The 24,793-nt window shown below is 44.6% G+C and overlaps 1 protein-coding gene across 6 annotated transcripts in view; it reads right to left on the bottom strand.

Moving 5' to 3' along the window:
- NF2 (NF2, moesin-ezrin-radixin like (MERLIN) tumor suppressor) overlaps positions 1-24,793 on the bottom strand; it is an 86,371-nt gene that overhangs the window by 38,389 nt on the left and 23,189 nt on the right. For 5 of the 6 annotated variants that reach the window (XM_084798716.1, XM_084798715.1, XM_084798713.1 and 2 more), the window contains exons 2-6: positions 15,731-15,856; positions 13,966-14,088; positions 11,962-12,045; positions 4,220-4,288; positions 2,463-2,545 (exon numbers count right to left, since the gene is read on the bottom strand). In XM_084798716.1, coding sequence (XP_084654842.1) covers positions 2,463-2,545; positions 4,220-4,288; positions 11,962-12,045; positions 13,966-14,088; positions 15,731-15,856 — 485 coding nt within the window. The remainder of the gene's footprint in view (positions 1-2,462; positions 2,546-4,219; positions 4,289-11,961; positions 12,046-13,965; positions 14,089-15,730; positions 15,857-24,793) is intronic. The other variant, XM_084798714.1, reaches the window with a different exon arrangement.

Below are 24,793 nucleotides of genomic sequence, written 5' to 3'. Positions count from 1 at the left end.
CTTGGCTTCAATTTCACACTCTGCCCTTGGTAAATAGTGACATCTGTCTCAAGCGATTTAAAAAAGAAGAAGAAGAAGAAGAAGAAGAAGGACGTGGCGCTGGGAGCACAGCTCAGTGGTACAGCACTCGCCCAGCACATGCAAGGCTCCAGGTTCATCCCTGGCAATGGCAAAAAGAAAAACAAAACCACAGTGTGTTCTTTTCAGCCTTATCTCTGTGCACTTTCTTAACACAGAGGCTTCGGTAATGAACAGGCTTTTCTACAAGCTAGCTGACAGCACCTACTTTTCTGGTTTTATCTCTTGAGCTACTGTTGTCAAGGTTAAGGCAAGAACTATCTGAGTCATAAAACCCAGGCCAGTGGGTGAATACTTCTGTGTTATAAGTCAAACTTAAAGCAAGCTCTGGAAGCGGCAGTGACTTGCAGAAAACTCCCCAATAGTAACAGTATTGAAATAATTTAACTGAAGCTTCCCTGTGACCTTGTCCTTGTCCTTCTCTCTCTCATCTCAAAACACTCTCAGATGGATTTTAAAAATTCACCCTGAGAGAATGCCAAGTGTTGGCAAGCAGGTGGAAGAAGCAGAAATCACACACACTGCTGATGCAAATTGATTCAATTACTTTGGGAAACTGTTCAACATTACCTGTAACAGCAAAGCCAAGAACCAACCCAACAACCTAGGAGTCCTTCAACAGTGGAATGGGTAATTGTTATGCTAATATGCTGGAATTCTGCACAGCCACGAAAGTGAGAAAATTATTGCTACATACCATGAACTCAAACCTCACAAGATGGTCTTGAGTAAAAGAAGGCGCTAAATACAGAAATTGGTTGTATTTATCTAAAGTCTAAAATAGCTACCCCTAGGGGTAGTTGCCTAGCATGTGAGATCCTCAGAACTATAAAGTAGTAATATAACAATGTTTAGTTTAAAAAAAGGAAGGAAAAAAAAAAGGCTGGAATGATGGCTCAGAGGTTAAGAGCACTGGTTGCTCTTCCAAAGGTCCTGAGTTCAATTCCCAGCAATGACAAGGTGGCTCACAACAAGACTGGGTGCCCTCTTCTGATGTGTAGGCAGAACACTGTATAGATAATAAATAAATAAATCTTTAAAAAAAATATCAATGGCCAATACTAATCTATGAGAGCACCAATTAGAAATTGGAAAACTGGGTTGTGCGTGGTGGTGCAAGCCTTTCATCCCAGCACTGAGCAGAGGCAGGTGGATTCCTGTGAGTGTAGGCCAGCCTAGGGAACACATCATCCATTCCAGGACTACAAGAGCTACATAGTGAGAGAAACTGGAAAACTAGTTATCTTTGGGGAGAAAGGAAACTGAGAAGTCAAAAGCTGTTTTTTCTTCATCATTTTGTGGTAAATGATCAAGCACTATAATTATGATCTGTGCATTTTGTGGGTGTAAACAAAAAAGAAAAAAGATATAGGAGCTAGAGAAATAGCTCAGTGGTTAAGAGCATTGACTGCTCTTCCAGAGGTTTCGTGTTTAATTCCTAGTGCCCACACAGTGCCCACAACCATCTGTAATTCCAGTGCCAGTGCCCTCTCCTAGTGTCCTCAGGCACCAGGCACGCACATGGCACACAGACATACGCATAGGAAAAGCACCCATCTACACAAAATCAATTTAAAGAAAAGATATAAGTAGGAAGCTGATCTGAAGGACTGGGGTGGAGCTAATGCAAAGATGATCACTATCTAAAGTTACCAAGGGAATACTTCCAGCGAGCTATCAATTGTCAATTTTCTTTTGAGATAGCGCTTCTGTATCTCAGATAGCCCTGGCTGTACTGGAACTTGCTCTGTAGACCAGGCTGGGCTTGAACTCACAGAGATCCACCTGACTCTGCCTTCCGAGCGCCACGACCAACCAGCTCATATTTTAATTTTAAGTTAGTAAAATTATAGATTAATTAAAAACAAATGCTGAAAAAAAAATCTAGAGTGGTGGGAACATTCTATTAAGACTGCTGAGATCACCCTGCACCGCAGAGCTTTCTGTAAAGGTGAAAAGCATGCAGCTGCTCTAAATGCCACTAACACATGACTGGATGCAAACCCAAAGGGCCTTTAGACAGAGTGTTAAATTAAACTGCCACTGATGTACTTGGTTTGTACAGCCTAATAGGCAGAACACATGACCACTTTTAAAATTAATTAATTAATTAATTTGGGTTTCAGCCCAGGGTCTTACACATTCTAGGCAAGTGCTCTACCGCTGAGCTCCATGCCCAGAACACCACATGCTCGATTTTCAGCAACACACTACAATACGGATGCACAGGAAACTGAAGAGCAACTCTGTTCCCAGCTCCTGCTTTTCCTTTTATAAACTTCAGGACTGCATTTTGTCCAAAGAGCATGTCCCAGTTTTATAGTTCTTTAAGAGGAGAGGGAGGGGGCATGAAGAAAAGTAAACCAAGGAGGAAGCAGCCTCACCTGGCTCTGCCCCGGTGCTCCGCGTACCAAGCAGTAATTCTCTCCTCCCACATTTCCGGAGTCATCTGGTATAGATTTATTACCTACCAAAAAGAGCAAAAGAAAAACCCACATGCAAAGCAAGTCTGGGTATTGTTTGCCATTTTTATAATTATGGTTCATTTTTACAAAACAGCAAAGCTATTTTTAAAAAGCTGCATGCAGAGAGAGACACACACAGAGGTGGGTGTGTAAACAAGCACCACTCCACTAGAGGATCAACCTGCGAGCTGCAGGATTCTTCAAGCCTAACTACACTCCTGAGCTAGGCGCATCCCCTGCGGCCACCGGGGCTGTTCATCTCAGGGACCACCTGACAGTACAGCAATGCTTATTCACTCTGGCCTTCAACTGCATAGAAGCCATCAAAGGGCAGGAAGGGTTGGGGAAGCCTTTACTACCCAGTGACAGGTGATAAGTGGGGCTGTAAGAAGGGAAGCCACCAAAGGCTGCTGGAGTCTAATGAACACAACAAACAAGACAGAGGATGAAAAGGCCCTCCCCAACCTTATCTTCTCCACCCCAAACAGCTCAATTCTGCACAATGAACACACAATCTCTTGGCTCCCTTAAATCAATGCCACTCAGCCACCTTTAGAAATTGCCACACAAGGAAAACTATAGGCCGCAGTCTGAGTGGAAATTCCATATTAACTCCACAAACTCTTGCTTTTGTGTTGTTTTGAAACCAAAGCTCCCGGTCTAGCCCATGCTGACCGTAACCTTATGACCCTCTTGCTTCTGCCTTGTGAGCACCTCGGGTTCAGGCGTGAAGCACCGTGTGCGGCTGCACCCTTGCTTTTTACATGCTTGACCAAGAAAGCTAAGCGCAGTGATACACATCTGTAATACCCAGGAGACTGAGGCAAGAGGGGAGTGAGCTCAGGGCCAGCCTAGACTACAGAGCAAGAGCCTGTCTCAAAACATAATAAGAAGGGCTAGAGAGAAAGCCGGGACAGCGAAAGTGCTTGCTCTGCAGACATGAGGGCGTGAGTCTGAATCCCCAACACCAACAGGCATGAAGCCGCCATTAGAAACTGACAGCTCTTAGGAGAGGAAAAATCTTTTTTTTTTTTCCCTCCAAATGGAATGACCACTGGGTATATCAACCACACCCCAGGCACCAAACTCAGGAGTAGCTGGCCAATAAAAATTGGAATCCATTACTTTTGCTTTTGTTTAAGAGAAAGAACTTATTAAGTTAGGTGGGTAAGGAGCAGGAGAGGATCTGGGAGGAGTTGGGGGAGGAGAAAGAATATAATCAAAATATATTGTATAAAATTCTCAAATAAATAAAAACATTAAAAAAAATAAGGGTCAGGCACGATTGATCATACATGTCTGCAAGCACAGCACTGAAGGGTAGAGGCAGGCAGATCCCGGATGCTCACTGGCTGGCCAGCCTCGCTTAAATGACAGCTTCCAGTCAAGAGACCCTGTCTCAAGACAATTAGGAAGAAAGAACAACAGAGGAAGACACCCGAAGCCCGGCTCCGGCATCTTGGTGTGTGAAAGGGTACACACACCTGCACACTCACAGGCACACACAACACAACAGACACACAAACTAATAAGTAAATATGCTTAGCCAAGATTCCGTACTCTTTTCTCAAGATTATGATGTGTTTGCTCAGTAATTCCTTCACTCTTCAAATCATTCAGTGGCTTTCCTGCAGCCACATCTACTGTTTTCCCAAATAGAGAATTTGATTTCTTACCCTTTTTGGAAGCAATTCCTCTTGGGCTAAAAATCCCCGCTTGTGCACAGAGGGGTCATAGTCGCCATACTGGAAAGGAAAAGAAAGACAGCCGGTGACTGAGGGTCTAAGGACTACCATCATCTCTGAACAAGGCTAAACGCAGTTGCTCCCCCAGTTCCAGCGAGCAATTCAATTCTGATGACAAGATTTCAGCCTTGCAGTTTGCTATCCTTGAATGAAAATACAAAGCTGATTACATCTATGAGCAGAATTGCAAAGTCCCATAACGGATGGATGGGTGATGTGCTAATAAGAATGTGACATCTGTATGGAGCTGTCGTCTGCTTCCTAAGCCTCAAAGAAAGCAGGCGCTTCCAAACATTAGCTCTATAATGGAAACAACAAAACACGACTGTGAAAGTTGTGATTAGCAAAGTGTGATAAGAGCTTGGCCTACAAATGTCTCTAAATGGCTGGTAACTGGAGCCAATTGCTAGGTGGGACCAGGGACAATGCAGGCAATATTTTTAATGCCTTTTGCGCAAGACACTGAAAGTTGCTTTGGGAAGATCTGATATCAATAATGTCACTCCTATTGCACAAAGAAACAAATAAAATAAAAGGTTAAGTGATACAGCCAAAGCTGTAGAGCAGGTCACCAGTGGAGCCTACAATCTCAGCTACTCCTCCAGGGGCAACAACTCAGACAGCTATTCTCTGGTTTTTAAAAACAATATTCATTTCTTCCATAGAAAATCGTTTAGATCAGAGAATCATCCAAAATCAAAGAGTAGGGCTGGGACGTGGCTCTGTGGGACAGCACTTGCCTTAGCATGCATACAGCCCTAGGCTCTTCCCCCAGCCCCAGGGATAAGGAGAGACCGACTGTAGGCTAGGCATGGTGGTACATGCCTTTAGCCCTGGCCCTTGGGAAGCAGCTATGAGTTAGAGGTCAGCCGAGGCTATATGCTGAGATCCTGTCTCAAAGTGAAATAAAATAGGTAAGACACAGAAAACAGAGTAGAGTATGAGCCCAAAGCCACAGTGCTTATGTGGAGTCAGTTCTTTCTTCCCACAATGTGAGGTCTCCACATTGTCAGGTCTCCACATTGTCAGCGCTCCAGCTTTGGATCTAAGGCTTAACAAGTACCTTCACCCACAGAGCCACCTCAGCAGCCCAGTGGTTTATCTCTCTTCTCTCTGCCCCCCCCCCCCCTTTTTAAGTTTTTCTTGAGACAGGGTTTCTTTGTGTAGTCTTGGCTGTCCTGGACTCGTTTTGTAGACTAGACTGGCCTTGAACTCAGAGATCGCCTCCCAAGTGCTAGGATTACAGGCATGTGCCACTGTGCCCAGCTCTTTCTCTCTTTTTAATTAAAAGCTGTTTTAAGATTTTTAAAAATTATTTTATGTGCATGACTATTTGGCCTGGATGTACGTCTATGCACAACATGTATGCCTGGTATCTGAGCCTCTATGTGGGTGCTAGGAATAGAACCCGGGCCTTTGCAAGAACAGCTCTTACCCACTGAGCACGCTCTCCAGACTTCTCACTCTCTAATTAAAAAATTTAAGCTGGGCATGGTGGCACACACCTTTAATCCCTTTAACCCCTTTGGAGGCAGGAGGATCACTGTGAGTTCGAGAGCAACCAGGTCTACAAAGCCAGTCCAGGATAGCCAAGGCTACACAGAGAAACCCTGACTCAAAACAAACAAACAAACAAACAAACAACAACATAATTTTTGAAAATTTCATCTGGGTGTGGTGGCACGTGCCTTTAAAATTTTTTATTTTGTTTTATGTGTATAAGTATTTCCTCTGAATGTATGTCTATGTCCTATGTGTGTGCCTGGTGCCCTTGGAGGCCAGAAGACATTGGATCTCCTGAGCTTGAGCTCCAAAGGGCTGTGAGCCACTACAGCTGGAGGCTAGGGGCCTGCAGTTGCAGGAAGCCAGCTCCTTACTCTGGTCTCTTTGAGCACACAGTGCACACAGAAACACCAAGGCAAAACACTCGTGCACATAATCCTAGCACTTAGGAGGCAGAAGGTCAGTCTGTCCTACAGAGTGACCTCCAGGACGGCCAGAGTAAAAAAAGGACTAAATCTTTCCAAGTCTAAGTTCTTTTTTAAATGAGAGCACTGGCCCTGGAGGACCCTGAAGAGAGGACTCTAGCGTGCTGCTGTGAGGTCTTTAAGGAAGGCACCCTCTCTTAAGCCACAGCCCCTCACCTATAAAGCAAGGAGCAAACAGTAAAAGAGTGCAGGCAAACATCTGGGTGGCGCTGGGTCCTGTGGAAGTCAGGCATGAGCACTGCGGCATCTCAGGACTTCACAGGCTATGACTGAAAGACTTGCTAGTTGCATTTGCAAGGCTTTCAACACTCACCAACCAACTCTTAATGCAAAAGTAAGCAGATATGCAAAGTTAAAGTTGTAAATTCAGGTCTCAAAGGCTTGCAAGATTAACGACCACCATTATTAAATTATCCCAGGCTCCCAGCTACTACACTGATCAAATATATCACATCTGAGCAATGTGGAGGCAATGGAGGCTCTGCACAGAGCTTCTCTCTGAACTAACTCCACTCACAACATTAAAGATACCTTGATGTCTATTTAAATGTCTATTTAAAAAAACAAAGGGGGGAAATGCTAGTGTTGTGGCAGTAAATGTAAAAGGAAGCTATACGACTCGATGGATGGAAATGACTACTCCTCATCTTTTTATGTAACAAAGGCATTCTGATAAGCTGTGAAAGCAAGAGAGCAGGAGTTTCAAAGCTCTGCAGCTATGTGGGCCTGTGCTTAATGTTATATTCATCATTTGGTATTCCTGCATTAAAAAAAAAAACCCCTACATGCCTGAATTGTAGAGGCCACAAACCTGGTCTTATACTGCTCCTTATAAATCACTTGAATTTACATTAAAGGAGGGAAGAACAGGGATGTAGATCAATGATGTGGCTTAGCATACAAGAGACCCGTACTCAATTTTTAGAATTAAAACAAAGCAAATATCATTATCATTTTGAGAAACTAACAATTAAGATAAAATTCATGGTGGGGGGGTGTAGGCTGTAGGCATGGCTCAACGGCTAAGAGCACTTGCTGCTCTTGCAAAAGATCGGGGTTCAATGCCCAGCACCCACATGGCAGATCACAGCTTTCTATAACTCCAGTACCAGGAACTCTGACGTCCTCTTGGGCATTGCATGCACAGATGTACATGCAGGCAAAACACCCATAATTAATTAAAGATTTCTGGGCTTGTGACACAGCTCGGTGGTCAAAGGTACTTGCTGCCAAGCCTGATGACTGGATTTCTGTCCCAGCACCCCAAGATGGCAGGAGAGAAAGAACTCATGAGAGTTACCCTCAGACCTCTCCACCCACGCCTTGGTAAAGGAGTTTCACCTCATCCAAACCCCACTCCCTGTCAAACAAAATAAATAAATGTAATTTTTACATATTTAAAAAACAAACAAGTTGGGCACAGTGGCACACTGTGGGAGGCAGAGGCAGGAGGATCTCTGTGAATTTAAGGGCAGCCTGGTCTACAAGAGAGAGTTCCAGGACAGCCAGGACTACACAGAGAAACCCTGTTTCAGAAAAACAAACAAACAAAGAAACAAACAAACAAATTCTGGGTGGTGGCGGCACTTGCCTTTAATCCTAGTACTCAAGAGGCAGAGGCAGGCAGACCTCTGAATTTGAGTGAGTTTCAAGACAGCCAGAGCTACACAGAGAAACCCTGTCTCAAACAAACAAGAAAAAAAGAAACAGAAAAGTAAAACCCTAAGTCTCATGACCTGAGCTCAATCACCAGGATTCATATGGTCAAACAGTCCTCTGACCTCCACATACATGTCCTGCTATGGCAGCCACACACACACACACACACACACACACACACACACACACTAATAAATAAATAAATAGAGGGCTGGAGAGATGGCTCAGTGGTTAAGAACACTGCCTGCTCTTCCAAAGGACCCGGGTTCAATTCCCAGCACCCACATGGCAGCTCACAACTGTCTGTAACTCCAAGATCTGAAATCAACGCACATAAATTAAAATTAAATAAAAATTATTAAAATAAATAAATAAATAAATAAATAAGCAATTACATTTTTTTTAAATACCAAATTTGTTCGTGAGGCAATCTTTTTTCTTTTTCTTTCTTTTTTTTTTTTTTACTATGTATACAGTGCTCTGTCTGCATATACATCTGCATGCCAGAAGAGGCATCAGATTGCAATATAGGTGGTTGTGAGTCACCATGTGGTTGCTGGGAATTGAACTCATGACCTCTGGAAGTGCTCTTAACCCCTGAGCCATCTCTCCAGCCACAGCAATCTTTTAAACTTGCCTTTTTGCTGGATGCGAATCTTTAATCTCAGCCCTTGGGAGGCAGAGACAGGTGGATCGCTGTGAGTTCAAGGCCAGCCTGGTCTACACAGTGAGTTCCAGGACACCCAGGGCTACACAGAGAAACCCTGTCTTGGAAAACCAAACCAAACCGTAGCCCTTCACTGATGCTGTGCTTTCATGCTCTGCTCCTCTCAGCGCTCGTTAGTCCTCAGCTCTTCTTTTCTACATACTCAGTTTAACTGAATTGCCGCAGCCACTGTCCCTGACACTTTAGGGTACTAAAAACACTAAGCTTCTCCCACTGTTTTTTGTTTTGAGACTCTCTATGTAGCCCTGGCTGTCCTGGAACTGGGTAAGTGGATCAGCCTAGCCTCAAAACTCTGAGAGCTCTTCCTGCCTCTGCTCCCAAGATACAACACCTGGACAGATTCATTTATTTTTTATTTATGTGTATGTGTGTGAGCCCTTGTAGTGAATATTTGAGTACCACATATGTGCAGGAGCCCTCAGCGGCCAGAACAGGGCACTGGGCACTGCAGACCTGGGGTTACAGGCAGTGGTGAACTGCCATGTGGGCGCTCTGGTGCACGAACAGGAAGTACTCTTAACTGCTGAGCCATCTCTCCAACTCTTCCACTATTCTTTTCTGCCTTCTGAGTGTTAGGAGTTTACAGGCTGCAGCAAGATTCATGAATAATATCCCATTCTCTTCTACTAATTTTCAATACAAACATATTTCAGAAAAAAAAAAACCACACGTGAAACTCTAAATTGTCCACAGAGGATCCAACAGGTGGCTTAAAAATTGCGAGATGGTTTCACTTATCATATAACTGGCCCGTTCTTTCGACTCCAGCAAAACTCAAGCTTAAACCAAGAAATACGGTTCTTGTTAACTGAACCATGTGATTGATATTTATTTGTATTTATACTTTGAAGCTAATTGTTTCTTTATGCTTTGGAATTAAGTGCGTCTATATCATCCCAACAGCTGAAATACTATAATGAATACATTTGCACATAATTATGTTCCATGTGTTAATGAGCTCAATTCCATTTCCCCTCCATATTTCTAGAGTTTCTTTCTGTTTCATAAAGGTTGGGAAGAAAACAAACTGCACATGATGGAAGGAGACAGTCAGATAAAAGTTGTTTTGTCTTATAAAGGAAACTGGAACTTAGTGAAAGTTAATGCCTGCTGCCCACATACCTCACTAGACAGTGAGGGGCAGGGACAAAGTGCTGGGTCAAGCAGCCCACACACCTGGGTCTCCAGTCTGGCTCCACCCTCCATCCCTCTCTGCGAAGAGGCAGGTAACTTTATGGCAGATCACCTGCCTCACATATGTAAGGGCTCAGTCCCCTGTGCCACCAAAACAAAAACAAACAGTTGGGCGGTGGTGGTGCACGCCCTTAATCCCAGCACTCGGGAGGCAGAGGCAGGCTGATCTCTGTGAGCTGGAGGCCAGCCTGGTCTACACAGGGAGTTCCAGGACAGCCAGAGCTGTTACACAGAGAAACCTTGTCTGGAAAAACCAAAAGACAAACAAACAGTGGTCTCTGTACATTCCATTAATACAGAAACAACATAAAGTCATTCACCTTTTCTAATCCTTAATTTTATCACCAGAACAAGCTCAAGCCTTGGCTTCCAGAAAATACTACATGGACCGTCTTGTGAAATAGTCTGTTGAACACTCCGTTAAACATGGGTGTAGCTTATCCTAAATATCCTCTCACTATTAACCAGTAATCTGAGAAACTGCTAACAATGCTATAGCAAGTCCTGGCTTCCTGACTGTAAATAGGGTTTCACTTTACAGCCTTTGCTGGCCTGGAACTCACAGGGACCTCACTGCCCTGCCTAGTATTAAAGGTGTGCACTACCTCGCATTGCCAGAATACATATCTTAAAAACTAGAGATTACCTTTATTAGTGAGATTCCTAATTTAACACCGGAAAAAATAGTTAGAGCTCCCGCCTCCATATGAACCACATATGTTGTCTGAATCACTTTCATCTCCAAATTGGCAGAAGCCAAATAAGTAGGGCTTTCCTACAGTGAAATCTGTTCAAGCAAACATCTGCTGGTTCCTTGAAAAACGATCCACACCCCTCTGCCCCCACACAGGTGGCCTTTGAATTTGTGACCCAAAACCCATAGCCTTTGAGACTGAGGTAGCATCCTTGACAGCTTGCAAAAAGGAACTCAACTCTGGGCCAAGTACATGGATTTAATGAAAGTGGTGACGACTGTTTTGTCACTGTCAGGCCTGAAAGGATACATCTTTCCTGTTACTAATATTCTTGATCACAGCATAAAAGGAGCATATGCTTTACTTGAGTCACAGCCCATCCTCTGTTTTCTCAATAACTCCTTTTTCAAAGAAGGCATAAAATACAATTCTAAAGCCACAGACTCTGCCTCTCGCTTTAGCCATGAAGGTACCAATGACCTTGGAGAGTCACTGAGGGCAGCACTTGCTCTAGTGGCTGCATCTGACAGTTAACAAGCCCCATGCCCTATCCTTGTGACTGCTCAGCAGACACTAATGAGTCATCAAATGATTAAACTGACTCTGTGCTTTTACTGGCCTGACCAGCATACACATTTCAAAACCCTTTTCCCAACCCAAATGACAAACAAGTCACTCCTGGCTTTGATCTGAAATTGTACTAAAAATGCAACTGAGGTGGGAAATCCAAGAGTCAAGATGTACTCTGGACCGACACGCTAAGACTGTCCCTTCTAAGATGGGACAAAACTCCAATACTCAGTGAGTGCTCCCCTCCCACCACTCCACGTCTGCTGTTTTAGGCTAATGAGACAGCATCACTGGGCCCAGCAGGCTCAGCAGACCCAGCTCCTGCAGTATCTAACCACATGCACAAAACATGCCCACCAGGGCCTCACCGGGAGTGTGGTTTCTAAGAATGTAGTCTCTGGAAAGATGAGTCTGGATGGAGGATCTGGGTCTTGCTGACCAAAAGGCCCCATTTGATCATAATTAGAGACCATAAATTCACATTTCCTGACTAATAAAATGAAGCTGATGTGATGAATTTAATGAGCCACATGTGCATAATGAGATTACACAGAAAATTCATCTTTTTGAATGAATTCACTCAGAATGAATTGTAAGTCATTAGAACGATATGCTTGTCACTTAATACACAACACACACATACACATACACACAGAGACACACACACACAGATATACAAAATACACAGAAGATGATCAGCAACAATAGATGTACAAGTCTCATGACATGATGTCTCAGTTTTAGAGGCAAGGTGTTCTGAAGTGGCCAAAATCCAAAGAAATGGAAGACCATGACCAGTTCATGTTAAAAGAGAATGTGTTTTTCTCTCTTTGCACCCACCTTGGCCTGAACAGCATAGGAAGCCAAGAGCACTGAAGCCTCAGGAGGGCAGTAGATCTTTTCATCCAAAATCTGCTTCTTCACCTGAAAGGGGCAATGAGAGAGAGGTGAAGTGGCATGTGTGGGAGACAGCAGTGCCGCCTGGTCACAGCAGATGGCTGCAGGGTACTCTAAATGAGGGCTGCTAAGCAGCCTCTTAATGATTTTCTGACAAAAGGGACTTTTTTTTTTTTTAAATGTTGTAGGCCTGTTGAGAGTTCAGCAAGGGAGATGTTATCAGTAAGGTGGCTGCAGAAAAGTCAGATCTCTTGATTACAGCAGAGACTGCCATGGCGGCTATGACAGGCTGAGGGACGCTGCCCGCTCTGCCGTGGCCCCTGTGAGCACTCACAGCAACTTTCAGGTCTTCATACAAGACAAAAGCTACCAACACCACTGAATTACGACTGTAGAAAAAAGTCATCACTTCCAATATGCTGCTCTAAGGAAAAAGGAAGCAATAAAATTTGATCGATTCAACTTTTAAGTACACATGAGGCTCAGGAAATATAATTCCTAAGCTATAATGTTGAATTAACATATCTCATTGCACCTAATTTCTTACAGTGGTGCAGCTCTAGACACAAGGACAAGAAAGCCGCATGCAGTGGGGGGTGCATCAAGCAAAGCCAACTCTCTTTTCAGATTCACAGTAGTAAATGTTGCCTTGCTTAGTCATAAAAACAACCAAGCCAAAGTCACAGGGGAACAAGTGCTGCCTCACGTCCTCACAGGAAAGCCATTTTATAACACTATGGTAGACTGGTCTCATGTAGCTTACGCTTGTCTTGAACTCTCTATATAACTGAAGATGACCCTAGATTTCTGATCACCCTGAGGATTACAGAAGTACACCACACTCTGTCTAGACAGCGCCAGGGTTGAAACGCAGACTTCATGAATACAAGGCAAGCATGCCATCAATAGAGCAACAGCCCCAACCGCTGAAGGAGCTCCATGTGGCTTCACTCACACATACAATTTCCCCAGGCCTTAGAACCAAGAGAAAATGAAAGCTGAGCTGTTCTGAACAGTGAAACCTTCAAATCTCCTAGTTAGTTTCCTTACAAAGAGATAAAACACACAGAGAGAGAACTCTTGGAAAAGAAACTATTTGGCCAGGCATGGGGTACACACACTGTAATTCCAGCATTTGAGAAGCTGAAGGCAAAAGGATCTCAAGCTCAGGGACAGCCTTGGCTATAGAGAGATCCTCTTCTCCAACAACACAACAGTATTTGGAGGGTAATGTTACATTTCATGTACTGTATCACAAACACAATATACAGAGATTCCATATTCCAGGAATGGATAAAAAAAAACCACAGATACTCTTTTGGCCAATCAATGTAATTAATGGCCCATTACAATGTCAGACAGCTCCCTGAGTTTCATGGCTATCCACAGTGGCACATAAGCAGCTTTGGCATCGGTCACTACAGAGAGCCATGAAACTGAGGGAGCTGTCTGACTGACAAAGCAGGGTTTCCATCCTTAAATGAACCACCTCCCTGTGCTCCTAGATGGCCAGCCTGTAATTCTGGAAAACCTAATTGTGCCATTCAGCAGTCCTGCCTTGAGAGATGGCAGGTCTTGAACTTGAAAGGAACTTTTTGCTAAGCCTCTGAGGTTTTTTTTTTTAAAATAACCTCAAAGAACACTTAAGTTAGCTAGAAGAAATGGGGATTCATCTTCATGGAAGCAGTAGATTGGGTGACTGTCTATTCTTCATCATCACACCTCTGCGATTTCATCTGACACCAATTCTCATCACTTGGGTAAAGTTCTATCTTGAAGATTTTTTTTTCCCACTACTGAACCAAAAGACTGACTATTTGGAGTCAGAACATTTTCTGCATGCAGAAGTGTTTGTGGTTAACTCCAAGGGGTTCACCTAGGCTGCTTCTGAAACCATACCCAAACTGGTCCTCTTAGCACTGGGGGAGATAGCATGGGCTGCTGTACCTGTAAGAAAAATAAGTGTTGCGTGATCTCTTGAACTAGCTCCTCCTCAGCGTTCTCAGGATAAAATTTGGCCAGGAAGTGAAAGGTAACTGGTTCTTCCTTCGAAACATCATGATCCAACACCTGCAGAATTGCAGAGAAAAGACATGCTGTGCTGGCCCCTCTTTTCCACGTGCTACCATCAAAACACACTTTGCAGGGAGGCATAAAATCCCGTCTCCTGTTAGGTTCCCCGCATTTCCCAAAGGCTGTGTTTCCACAGTTGGAAGCATTCACAGAGCCATCTGCAGCAGGATATAATATCCACTTCACACAGGGGGTTCTGAACCAAATCAATCAATAAGCCCAAGGGGTGAGCGGAGCTACAATGACAGCACCAGTGTTCTCAAAGCCACAGAAAATAGTTACAAGCTAGAATGTATAACTCAAAGATCTTGGGCAATTATCCTTTATGGAAGACTGAAGATTAAAAAAAATATTTTTTTTCTGAAATAGTAACATCTACTTTTATTGTTTTTTTTTTCTTATTGCCCGCTCTCATAGGTTCTACTGGAATATAGCTTAAACAAAATAAACTAGATTTTTGTGATACCATTTATATACTTATTATTATTTTTTGTGATACCATTTATATGTTATGAATACTAGAAGTGAAACATAGCAGCCATCATGGTAATCTTTGTTGCTGGAATCTTCCAGAGAGATCAAAAAAATGCTTGTATTGCAGTAAGTAAACCACTGCTTTTAATCTTTTAACAATCCCACCCACCCCCTGAAAAGCTTGGACCATCTGCTCTCCAGAGTGAATTTCATTTCAGGACATAAACATGCTACCAGGCTCCATTAACATGTGTCATAATTTATTTCCTTTGAGCAGCAGGTTCTATGACTCCTGATGCCCCCAATCTAATATCCATTTGGCTAACACTCAGGTATGATTTAAAATTCACTTTGCTGAGAATCATAAAAAGATACAGAGGGCTTTGCTGTTTCCGATATATAATTCTGCACGTGCCTGCCCAAATTCCAGTGGCAGTCCCCACGGGATTCAAAATAAACTTAATCTAGGTTGCCCTCCTATTCACTGGCTCTTTGTGTCACTTAGAGTTGTTAATCATTGGAATGACCATTTGACACTGACAACTAACAGGAGTTAAAAGCATGAAGGAGATCACCGTGCACATGGTGTGAACACAGTTTGAACACCTCACTTAACTCTAATAAGACAAGAGACTTTTGTTGGTTATTGTATTATACAGTGAGAACATTTAGGGTCAGAATTAGACATGGAGTCACTTTGGGAACCAGGGCTCTTTTGGCCCAGTCCTCCCGCCCTCCCTGCTGTCCTCATTGTTAGGTGGCCAGGAAAATGACAGGCATGCCTCTGTGTGACTATACGAGACCACAAATGAGCGGTTTCCTTAAGCCATATCCATTTCTAAGCCACCTTGAAATTGCTAGAAACCTAGATTTCATGTCCTTAAGAAGCCCCCAGAGCCAGGCATTGGTGTCGCATGCCTTTAATCCCAGCACTCAGGAGGCAGAGGCAGGGGGATTTCTGTGAGTTCAAAGCTAGACTGGTCTATAGATTGAGTTCCAGGACAGCCAGGGCTGCAGAGAAAGCCTGGCCCACTTCTTAACCATGTCTTTTGCCACAGCCCAACAATGAGCAAATAAGCTAAGTGTATGCTCAGGAAAAACAAAACAGAACAAGAAACCAGAAAGGCCAAGCCTCCCTGCTGGTTTCATGGAGATCTATCCCAACCTTCTTGTCCATTTTGAGCCAAGCCACGGTGTCCTTGATTGTGTACTGCAGTCCAAAGAACCAGGTTTCCCGAAGCCCCAGGGTCCGGCACACCAAATCAAACAGGTCCTTCCCTTTCCATTTCATCTGCAATATAACAAACCAACAGGGATGGATGTTGTGAGCAAAAATCATAATCGGCTCACACGCAAAACCGTTCTCAGCGCTCTCTACTGTCACCAAAATGGCTGATGAGCACTGGATTCTGCAATAATTTTAAAGCTTCCCCCACACAACCCTGAGTGGGAAATACCAATTAGAGCTTAATGGCTTAATCGCTGCGGAGCACACACAATACCTCCTTGGACAGTTCTGCACAGATCTCAATATCCCCGAAGCTGCTAATTTAGGAAACCTGGTAAATAAGCAGCCTCATTTAGGAGAGTCAAGCCTCCTGAATTAGCCCAGGAAGATGGCTAGTTTGTGAGACTCTACCTCCCTTGAGATTTTTCTACTGATGTTTTTATTTAAATCGTGACTCTGCCTTTTGATGAAAGGTAAGGTTTTTTTTCTTTTAACTTAATATTTTTTTACTAGGAAAAAGAAATATGGAAGCTGTAACCAACACCTCAAACTGTGTAACACAAGAACAACAAGAGGCCAGACAGGGCAATTCCAGGTCTCTATCAGGATGATTGGCTGGGCCCAAGCAGAAGCATCTTGCCCATGGTCACAAAGAACTATTCTAAACATTGGTGTCCAAAGCGGGAGATGAAAAGACACCAGTGGGGCCTGTATTCCACAGCCTCACTTTCAAAAGGACTTTTAGAATCACTGCTAAACCTTTTTCTCTGCTGTTCAAAGGTGTAGTTAGAAAAAGCAAGCTCAAGCCGGGCGGTAGTAGTGCACATCTTTAATCCCAGCACTTTGGAGGCAGAAGCAGGCAGATCACTGTGAGTTCGAGGCCACCCTGGTCCACAAAGGAGTTCAGGACAGATAAGGCTACACAGAGAAACCCTGTCTCAAAAAACAAACAAACAAACAAACAAACAACCCCCCCCCCCAAAAAAAAAAGGCAAGCTCAAACATCCTCACAGGGAAAGAGGATGCAGGGCAGCTGAGTAAATGTTGCCACCTAGTGGCTTTACATCCACCAGGTTTTTCCCGTATTGCGTCCTAGCTACCGCTTGCTGGACACCCACTCCAACTTCCCATGCATCAGATAAACATTCATCAACACTTGAGTAAAGTTATGATCATATGAAACACATGCATGAGATCTGAGTGTAAGGAATGATGAGGCCACCTGACTGCAGAAGCATGTGTGACTCTCCCACCTCTACCCACGAGGGACAGTCAGCAAACTGCTTGTCACATGAGCATGAGGACCCCAGTTTGATCCCAGCACTCTGTAAGAAGTTGCTTGTGGTGGCTCATGCTTGTAATCCCAGCACTGGAGGGGTGGGTGGGGTGGGCAGGGTAAGGGGTGTAACTCACTTGCCAGCAAGCCTAGCCTAATAAAGAAACCCCAGGTCCCAATGAGGATCCAGTTTTAAAAAACAAAAACAAAAGAACAAAAAAACATGGGGTCCAGTGAAACTGCTCTCTGCATAAGGGCTCTTGCTGTCAAGCCTAACCAGCTCCAACCTGAGTTCAATCCTTAGGACCCATATGGTGAAAGAGAACTGACTGCCCTCTGACCTCCATCCACACCATCACACACACCCCCAAAATTAAAAACACAAACAAGGTGAATGGCTCCTGGAGAAGCAGAGGCTAATCTCGCTGTTTGTATGGGTGTGTGCCATGGTGACTATGTGGGGCTCAGAGGGCAGCTTAGTGGAGATGCCTCTCTCCTTAACCTTTCTATGCGCTGCGGATCAAGCTCACGGTCTTGCACATCCTAGGTGAGTATCCTACTACTCCCAGCTCTAGTCTATGTTTAATAGAGGAGAATAAACAATCCTCTGCAGGTCTACTCAAGAGAAGATGTCATCTTTTTCTGTTTGCAGCCAGAGTCAGAAACCTAAATAGTAGGACACCAAGACCTCAGCACACAGTGCATACTGGCTTTGGTCCTTTGCCAAGCAAGGCATTTCTCGTATCTGTGCTGAAACCTTGGCCCCACCCCCTCTCTGACTATAGTGAGGTCCCTGGAATACTTTAATATGGAAATCTTTAGAGCCATTTGAATAGGAAAAAAAATGAATGAATTTTATTTTAAAAACACAACTGTGTTCCCCTTTTATAAGCTGGATAATAGGCACATCCGGTTGACAACTGGACAGAGGGTTACTTTAATCCATGGAAGGTCTTAATTCCTACAGGCAGGTTTAACTGAAGAAATGTTATTTTGGAAAATTGGAAGCTTCAGGATGCTGATTACCCTCTTGTCTCTATTTTAAGTAGCACACAGTATATAAATTATAAATGGCTACCTTGCCACAAGATAATGTGCCACTGAAGAGCAGGCATTAACTTGAAGAAGTTAAACACCCGAGGGCCAAGAAGATCAGGCTATCACTCCCAATCCACCATAACTCACAGCCTTGCTAGGCAGACCTTGGCACAAAGGCTGTCAGCAGGCAGGACCAGCAGAGCAGGGAAGGAAAGCAAGCTTCCGAGGGGACCGTGGGCGAGACTCCACACCAGAGAGCTGAAAGTCTCAGCGTAATATTGTATTAGCGCTGTTTTCCTGGATCTCCTCTACTTCTTTGTTTTTAAAATGCAGACCTATTTTTATTAAATGCAAAAAGACAATGTCTTTGCCCTCATGGAGCCTGCAATAAAGCAAAAAGGAAACAATTCTCAGAACAATTCAGAATGCCCTACTTACATTTTTTCCTACTTATATTTAACATTGGTGCAAAGAATCACAGACTATCAGAGCTGGAAATGAGCCTCGGCACTCACCCCCTGTGAACCCTTTGTAAAATCGAGTCACCAATTATTTGGCAGCCTGCCAAATAAACCCTGGCCTTTTTTCATAATGATCCAAAATAGGCAAACCCCTAGTCTCACAAACACCCTTTTGTGGGTCTGTGATCATCAAATCTTTTTGTCCCAGCCTTGGCCAGTGAGTGACCAATATTGAGAACCCCTTTTCAGAAGAGTCAGATAAAGCTCACATATAGTTGTGTCAACAGAGCCAATTTCCCAGAGTGCCAGACACTGAGGCTGTCCAATGGCAGAAGCAGACTCTCTGTGGGAGGAAGAGGCAAGAGCTCAGGTCAGAAGAGACTTGAAGAACAAGTGATGGCAGAAAGGAACTCTACCTTAAAAACAAAACATGATCTGAAGCCAGGCCTGGTGATGCACGCCTTTAATCCTAGCAGAGGCAGGTGGATCTCTGTGAGTTCAAGGCCAGCATGGTCTACAAGCAAGTCCAGGACAGCCAGGGCTATTACACAGAGAAACCCTGTCTTGAAAAATCAAATCGAAACAAAACAAAACCCACAAACAACAAACAAACAAAAAACCCAAAACAAAACACACACACACACACACACACACACACACACACAAAACAAAACAAAACAAAAAAACAAAAAGACCATCCAAACAACAACAACAAAACCCATGATCTGTACAGGGACCCTAAGTCCTGTATCTGATGGGGCTGAAATTGACAGGCAGCCTCAGGAGTGGGTGTGGGAATGACACTTGATGCGGGAGCAGGTGGCTCACTTCAGCAAAAAGCCTTTGAGGACTCATCCGCTCTATGCCCCTGCTCTAACGGGTGAGGGATGAGTTGCAGTCCGGACAAGAGCACCGAGCAGGCCCTCCTGCCATCAAGAAGGCAGCTGGAGAAAGGCAGCCTGGGAGGTGGGAAGGACACAGTCCCCGAACCGGCACCTCAAGAGGCTAGAGGGAGGAATATTCAAGGACACCAACCTGCATTTCCAGCTTGAGCACCTGGTATCCCAATAAAAAACAGAAGGAACACAGAAAAAGCAGCGAGACTGGGGGAAAACAGATGGACAATTACATTTTAGACAAGATTAGTTAAGCTGCTTGGAGAAAGTGGTGGCCTGGTAGTGTGTGCCTTTAATCCCAGCACTCGGGAGGTCAAGGCAGGCAGATCTCTTTGAGTTCAGCCTGGTCTAGATCCTGGCCATCCAAGTCTATCCTGTCTTAAAAAAAAAAAAAAAAGTAGAGATGCCCTAAAGACATTTAAGTTTTAAAAAACAAAACAAAACAACACACACACACAAACACATACACACACAAACCTTAAAAGCCTTCATTTAGAAAACAAAACATTCTAAGGTGAGACAGGAAGATTGGTTGAGGCCAGGAGCTCAAGATAACCGTGGGTAATATAATGGGACCTCATTCCAAAACAAAATAAAACATTTTGTCTCTGTCTTTAAGCAACTAATACAGTTTGGTTTGGTTGGTTAGTTGGTTGCCAGGCATGTAGCTTACACCTAGACTCCTAGCACTCAAGAGAATGAGGCCAGCTTTGACTATAGACAGACTCAAAAACAACAATCAAATAAAACAAAAAGACGCACAAGTTTTCTGTTTGGTTCATGTCCACTGTTACCTTCAAAGGCTGTCCTTCTCAACGTGTTCTTTCTCAAATGCATGAGGCCTCTTTGTCTTCCTTATTTGAATCTCTGCTTCTCTACAAACAAGAACCGTTGGCCAGTGGGGCATGGTGGCAAACATGAGTTCAAGGCCAGCCTGGTCTACAAAGCGAGTCTAGGACAGCCAAGGCTAAACAGAGAAACACTGTCTCGGGGGGAAAAAACCAAAAAACCATTGGCCATAGGTGCTCTAGAGTTTTCAAGTTTCTGTGGAAGGAGGCTGGCTTTCTTGCTACAAGCTGACTTGCCTGAAAATGATCATTTTTATGTCTGGTCCACTGCACTATGCTGATGCTCCGAGTGAGTCACTGTCTCTGAAGGTCTCTCTATACTGTGGGCACCTCTAACTGGGAGGAGCATTAGTCAGCATCCCCAGTGACCAGTGGGGAACATACAGAGTATACAAGACACGTCCAACAGCAGCTGTCTAATATGACTGACTAGGTGACACTAAAACCCACGGCTCCAGCCGGGTGTGGTGGCGCACGCCTGTAATCCCAGCGCTCAGGAAGGCAGAGCAGGCAGACCTCTGTGAGTGTGAGGCCAGCCTGCTCTACAAAGCAGAATCCAGGAGAAGCAAGACCACACAGAGAAACCCTGCCTCGAAAACCAACAAATAACACCCAAGGCTCAGAGTTAGCTCACACATCCAGGCCTTCTCCAAATGTACAGTGAATACACACTGTGTCCAAGTACAGCCCAAGATACAGGACCAATGGGGAACAAGGGACAAGTCTTCCTGTTTCTAATTTTGAGCAGAAGTCAGTCAAGAACAGATGATCATCACAGTGAGGTTTTCAGCACTGAAACACTTGTTATGACAGAAATACCCAGGGACTGTTGGGACTCCTAAGGAAGAAATCCCCCTTTCACAGAAATGACATCTAAACTGACTCATGGTAGAAAAGAGAAGCCAGCTGAGAGATTGGGTTTGGAGAAGGAGACAGCAGGGAAAGGTGTCGCAGGTAGAGAGAATAGTAGACGCAGAGGTCTAAGCAAAAAGGGCCTTAGAGGAATGAAATGTTTTAGTTTGATCGGAAAATACTTCTGAATTTACAAAAATAACAAACTGAGCCAGTGAAATGGCTCAAAGGCAAAGGCACCCTGCCACCAAGCCTGCCCACCTGTTTGATCCTCAGGACCCTCCAGCGGCAAGAGAAAAGAGATTTCCTGTTTTCTCATCGCAAGCAGGGCCCAGGAGACTTGCAGCACTAGCACTCGAGTGGCTGAGGCAGGGGACCAGCTTTGGCAATACAGGTAGACTGGCAGCCAACCCATAGAACCCACAAAGTAATCTGGTGGCCATTTCTCCAGTCTTCTAAGGATAGAACACAACGGGTTCTATTCTAGACACACAGAAGGCAAGTTAAGTCATTATACAAGATGGATGCCTCAAGATATCAGGGCTTCTTTCCAGGAACCAGGCAAAAAGGGATAGGTCAGTGAGTTCTCTGCCACGGGTATACATCTCAGTGCTGTTGCCGTGTGACCTTGGGCAAGTTACTGAACTTCCTCCTGCTCTAACAAGGATAATAAGCAGAACCTGTCTTAGCAGATTGATCTAAGGATTAAGTGCATTAATACATTTAAAAAGACTAAGACAGTGCTGGGCCCAGAGCAAATAAACACTCAATAAGGGGTAGTTAGTTAATCCCCACTCCACCTCCATGCCTTGCTTCTCAAGTGGTGCTGCTTAAAGCCTCCCAGCCCCACTTCAGCGCGCAGTGATGGATGACAGATGGGAAAGGGCGCCATCAATCCTCGCCGAGCTAACCACACTATCACTCATTGGACAAACACTTATTGAGCACCCACCACATCCTAGTCTTTGTGCTCAGCACAGGAGATAAATGATGAATTCAGGACAAGACACGGTCCCTGTCCATGTCTGACAGGGAAGACAGGTAAATGGATTAGGAAAAACAACCCTGCTAACACAACAGGCTGTTGTAGACACACAAGTCGAGCCCAGGAGATTTTTGCAAAGGGGGCTTCACTGAGGAGACACTAGCTGAGCTGGGTCTTATGGAGAAAGAGCTGACAAAAGGAAGGTCACGCCAGCCTGAAGGAACAGCGTGTCTGCACTTGGGTCCAAGCTGTTGCAAATAAAGGAATGTTCTCTGCACTTTTTAGGATCTGACAAACAGCATGATTTCCAATCTGCAGTACTAAATGTTCAACGCAGGACTGAATATGTAGCTTTGGCCCGGTACATGAGACAATTCCCATTTTGCACAACTGATCAGGGACCAGGCTGTGTCAAGGCAGAGATGCATCCTGCAATAGTATCTGTAAGCGTAGAGGGCAGGACGAATGGGATGTGTCTCCTACTCGTTTTCCTATTAAAGCATTCTTAGCCAGGGCCGGATGGCACAAGCCTGTAATCTCCGCCCTTTGGAAGATGGGTACAAATTCTGAGCTAGCCTCAACTGTGGAGAGCAAGGTTTGTCTAAGGGAAAAGCAAGTGTTTCTGATACAAGATGACACATAAGCCTTTCAGAGCTACATTTACACTACGATAGACCTTCAATTTTTGCTACCTTTTGTTTGTCTGTGTATAGGCACATGTGACTGCAAACGGTGAGAGGACAATTGTGAGTGTTAGCTCTCTCCTCTACCGTGCGGGCCCCAGAACTCCTGAACTGAGGTCATCGTGCTTAGAGACAAGTATCTCTATCTGCCAAATCATCTTGGCTGCACTAGATGGCCCTACAGGCCTTTAAAATAATTTTGAAAATTACGTTTATTTCAAATTCAGATCATCAGAGGGACTGGAGAGGTGGCTCAGCTGTTAAGAACACTTGCTGCTCTTGCAGAGGACACAGGTCACCCACATGGCAGCTCACCCCTGTCCTTAGCTCCAGTTCTAAGAGAGCCTGACATTCTTGTTTGGCTCTGTGGACAACACATACACATGCAGTCCTCATACACCACATACAAGCAAAAAACGCAAACGCACACTATAAAAACTACTAAATCATTTTTTAAAATCAGGCTACCAAGCACCGCTACCCACTGAGTCACCTTGCCAATCCTGTATGTGGGGAGCTGAGGAAGCCTTAATTGAGTGAACGCATAAAGAGCAGATGAGGTTCTGAGGGAGTGGATATTGTAGACATGGCCATGCCCATGTCAAGGATCAACGCCTCAGACCCACAGGAGTTTGTCCGTCTTCCCACTTTGGTGAGGCTTAGAATTGCAAAGCCTCCCTTTAGTCCAAATGCCAGTGTTTACAAATGGTTGACCTGCATGTACAAAACCTCGCGACTGCAGTTTGCTGCTCCTAGATCTTGACAGCCTAAGCCTCTTGTCTAGAGGCACTTCCCACCGAGACCAGCTCCTAGCCTGTGCTGCATCAGAGCACACACGGCCCATTCAACCCCGGCCTGGCTGCATATCTCGGGTGCTTCTTTAGTGCCTGTCCTTTCGTCATTCCCTTGTTGCCTCTAGTCAAGTCACGGAGCCAGCCTATGCAGCACATGAGATCTGTAGGCTTCGTTGTTGTTGTTGTTGTTGTTGTTGTTGTTGTTAGGTTTACAGTCTTTGTTCTGAACAGGTTGTCAAAAGAACAGTATCTGGCCTTAAGGAAGTGTACTTTTTTTTTCCAGACAGGGTTTCCCTGTGTAGCCTTGGCTGTCCTGGACTCACTTTGTAGACCAGGCTGGCCTCGAACTCCCAGCAATCCACCTGCCTCTGCCTCCCGAGTGCTGGGATTAAAGGCGTGCGCCACCACGCCCAGTTAGGAAGTGGCGCTTTCTATCTGGATAAAGTATTCAACTGTTCTACTCACTTCTGGAGCCCTCTTTCCTGGTCTTAGCTAGAGAAGAGGAGAAAGACTAAGAGACAGGTGTTCAAAACGAAAGAGGGTAGTTTGCAAAAAGAAGAACGGCATGAAGGAGTGAAAACCCAGCCTCTGTTGGATGGGAGCATCCTCTCTGCAGGCCTCTTGTCCTCACAGTGCCCTTCAGGCAGAGGGGCTAGACAGAGGGCCGCTGGAAGCTGCCTGGCTGTGGCTGTGCTGGCTTTCCTGTTACTTTAACAGGCTGCAGTGTGATGTCATAGATATATATTGCGCCCGTATCAAAGACAGATGTGTATGAACTTTATAAACAGGACTAAGTGCTGTCAGCATGTTATTTTTTATAGAGGCTAGATTTACAAGCTTTACCGGGAGTGGAGTACTTGTCATTTATCAACTTTAGAATGTTTTAAGTAAATAGCGCTGAACACTTAACCTCCACTGCAGAACAGAGCTAGAATGCAGCACTTCTCAGTTACAGGAGGCAACAATAACACATGGAGTCTATTGGCCCGGGCAACCGTCTTACCAGTTGGCCAGGGTTACATGAGATCCTGACAGCGCCTTTTGCTTTCTACCTGCCAGTCTTCACGCTACATTTCCTGTTTCTCTGGTAGCCCTATGCAGCCCCTGACAATCAAATCTCTTGTACGTGCTGACACTAGATCGCAGGGTGAGAGGAAACTGGCCACA

This window comes from Acomys minous, assembly GCF_964271855.1.
Source record: "Acomys minous genome assembly, chromosome: 10".
Taxonomy (NCBI): Eukaryota; Metazoa; Chordata; class Mammalia; order Rodentia; family Muridae; genus Acomys; species Acomys minous.
Note: the sequence above shows the minus strand (reverse complement) of the source record. Positions and strands in the feature narration are given on the sequence as shown.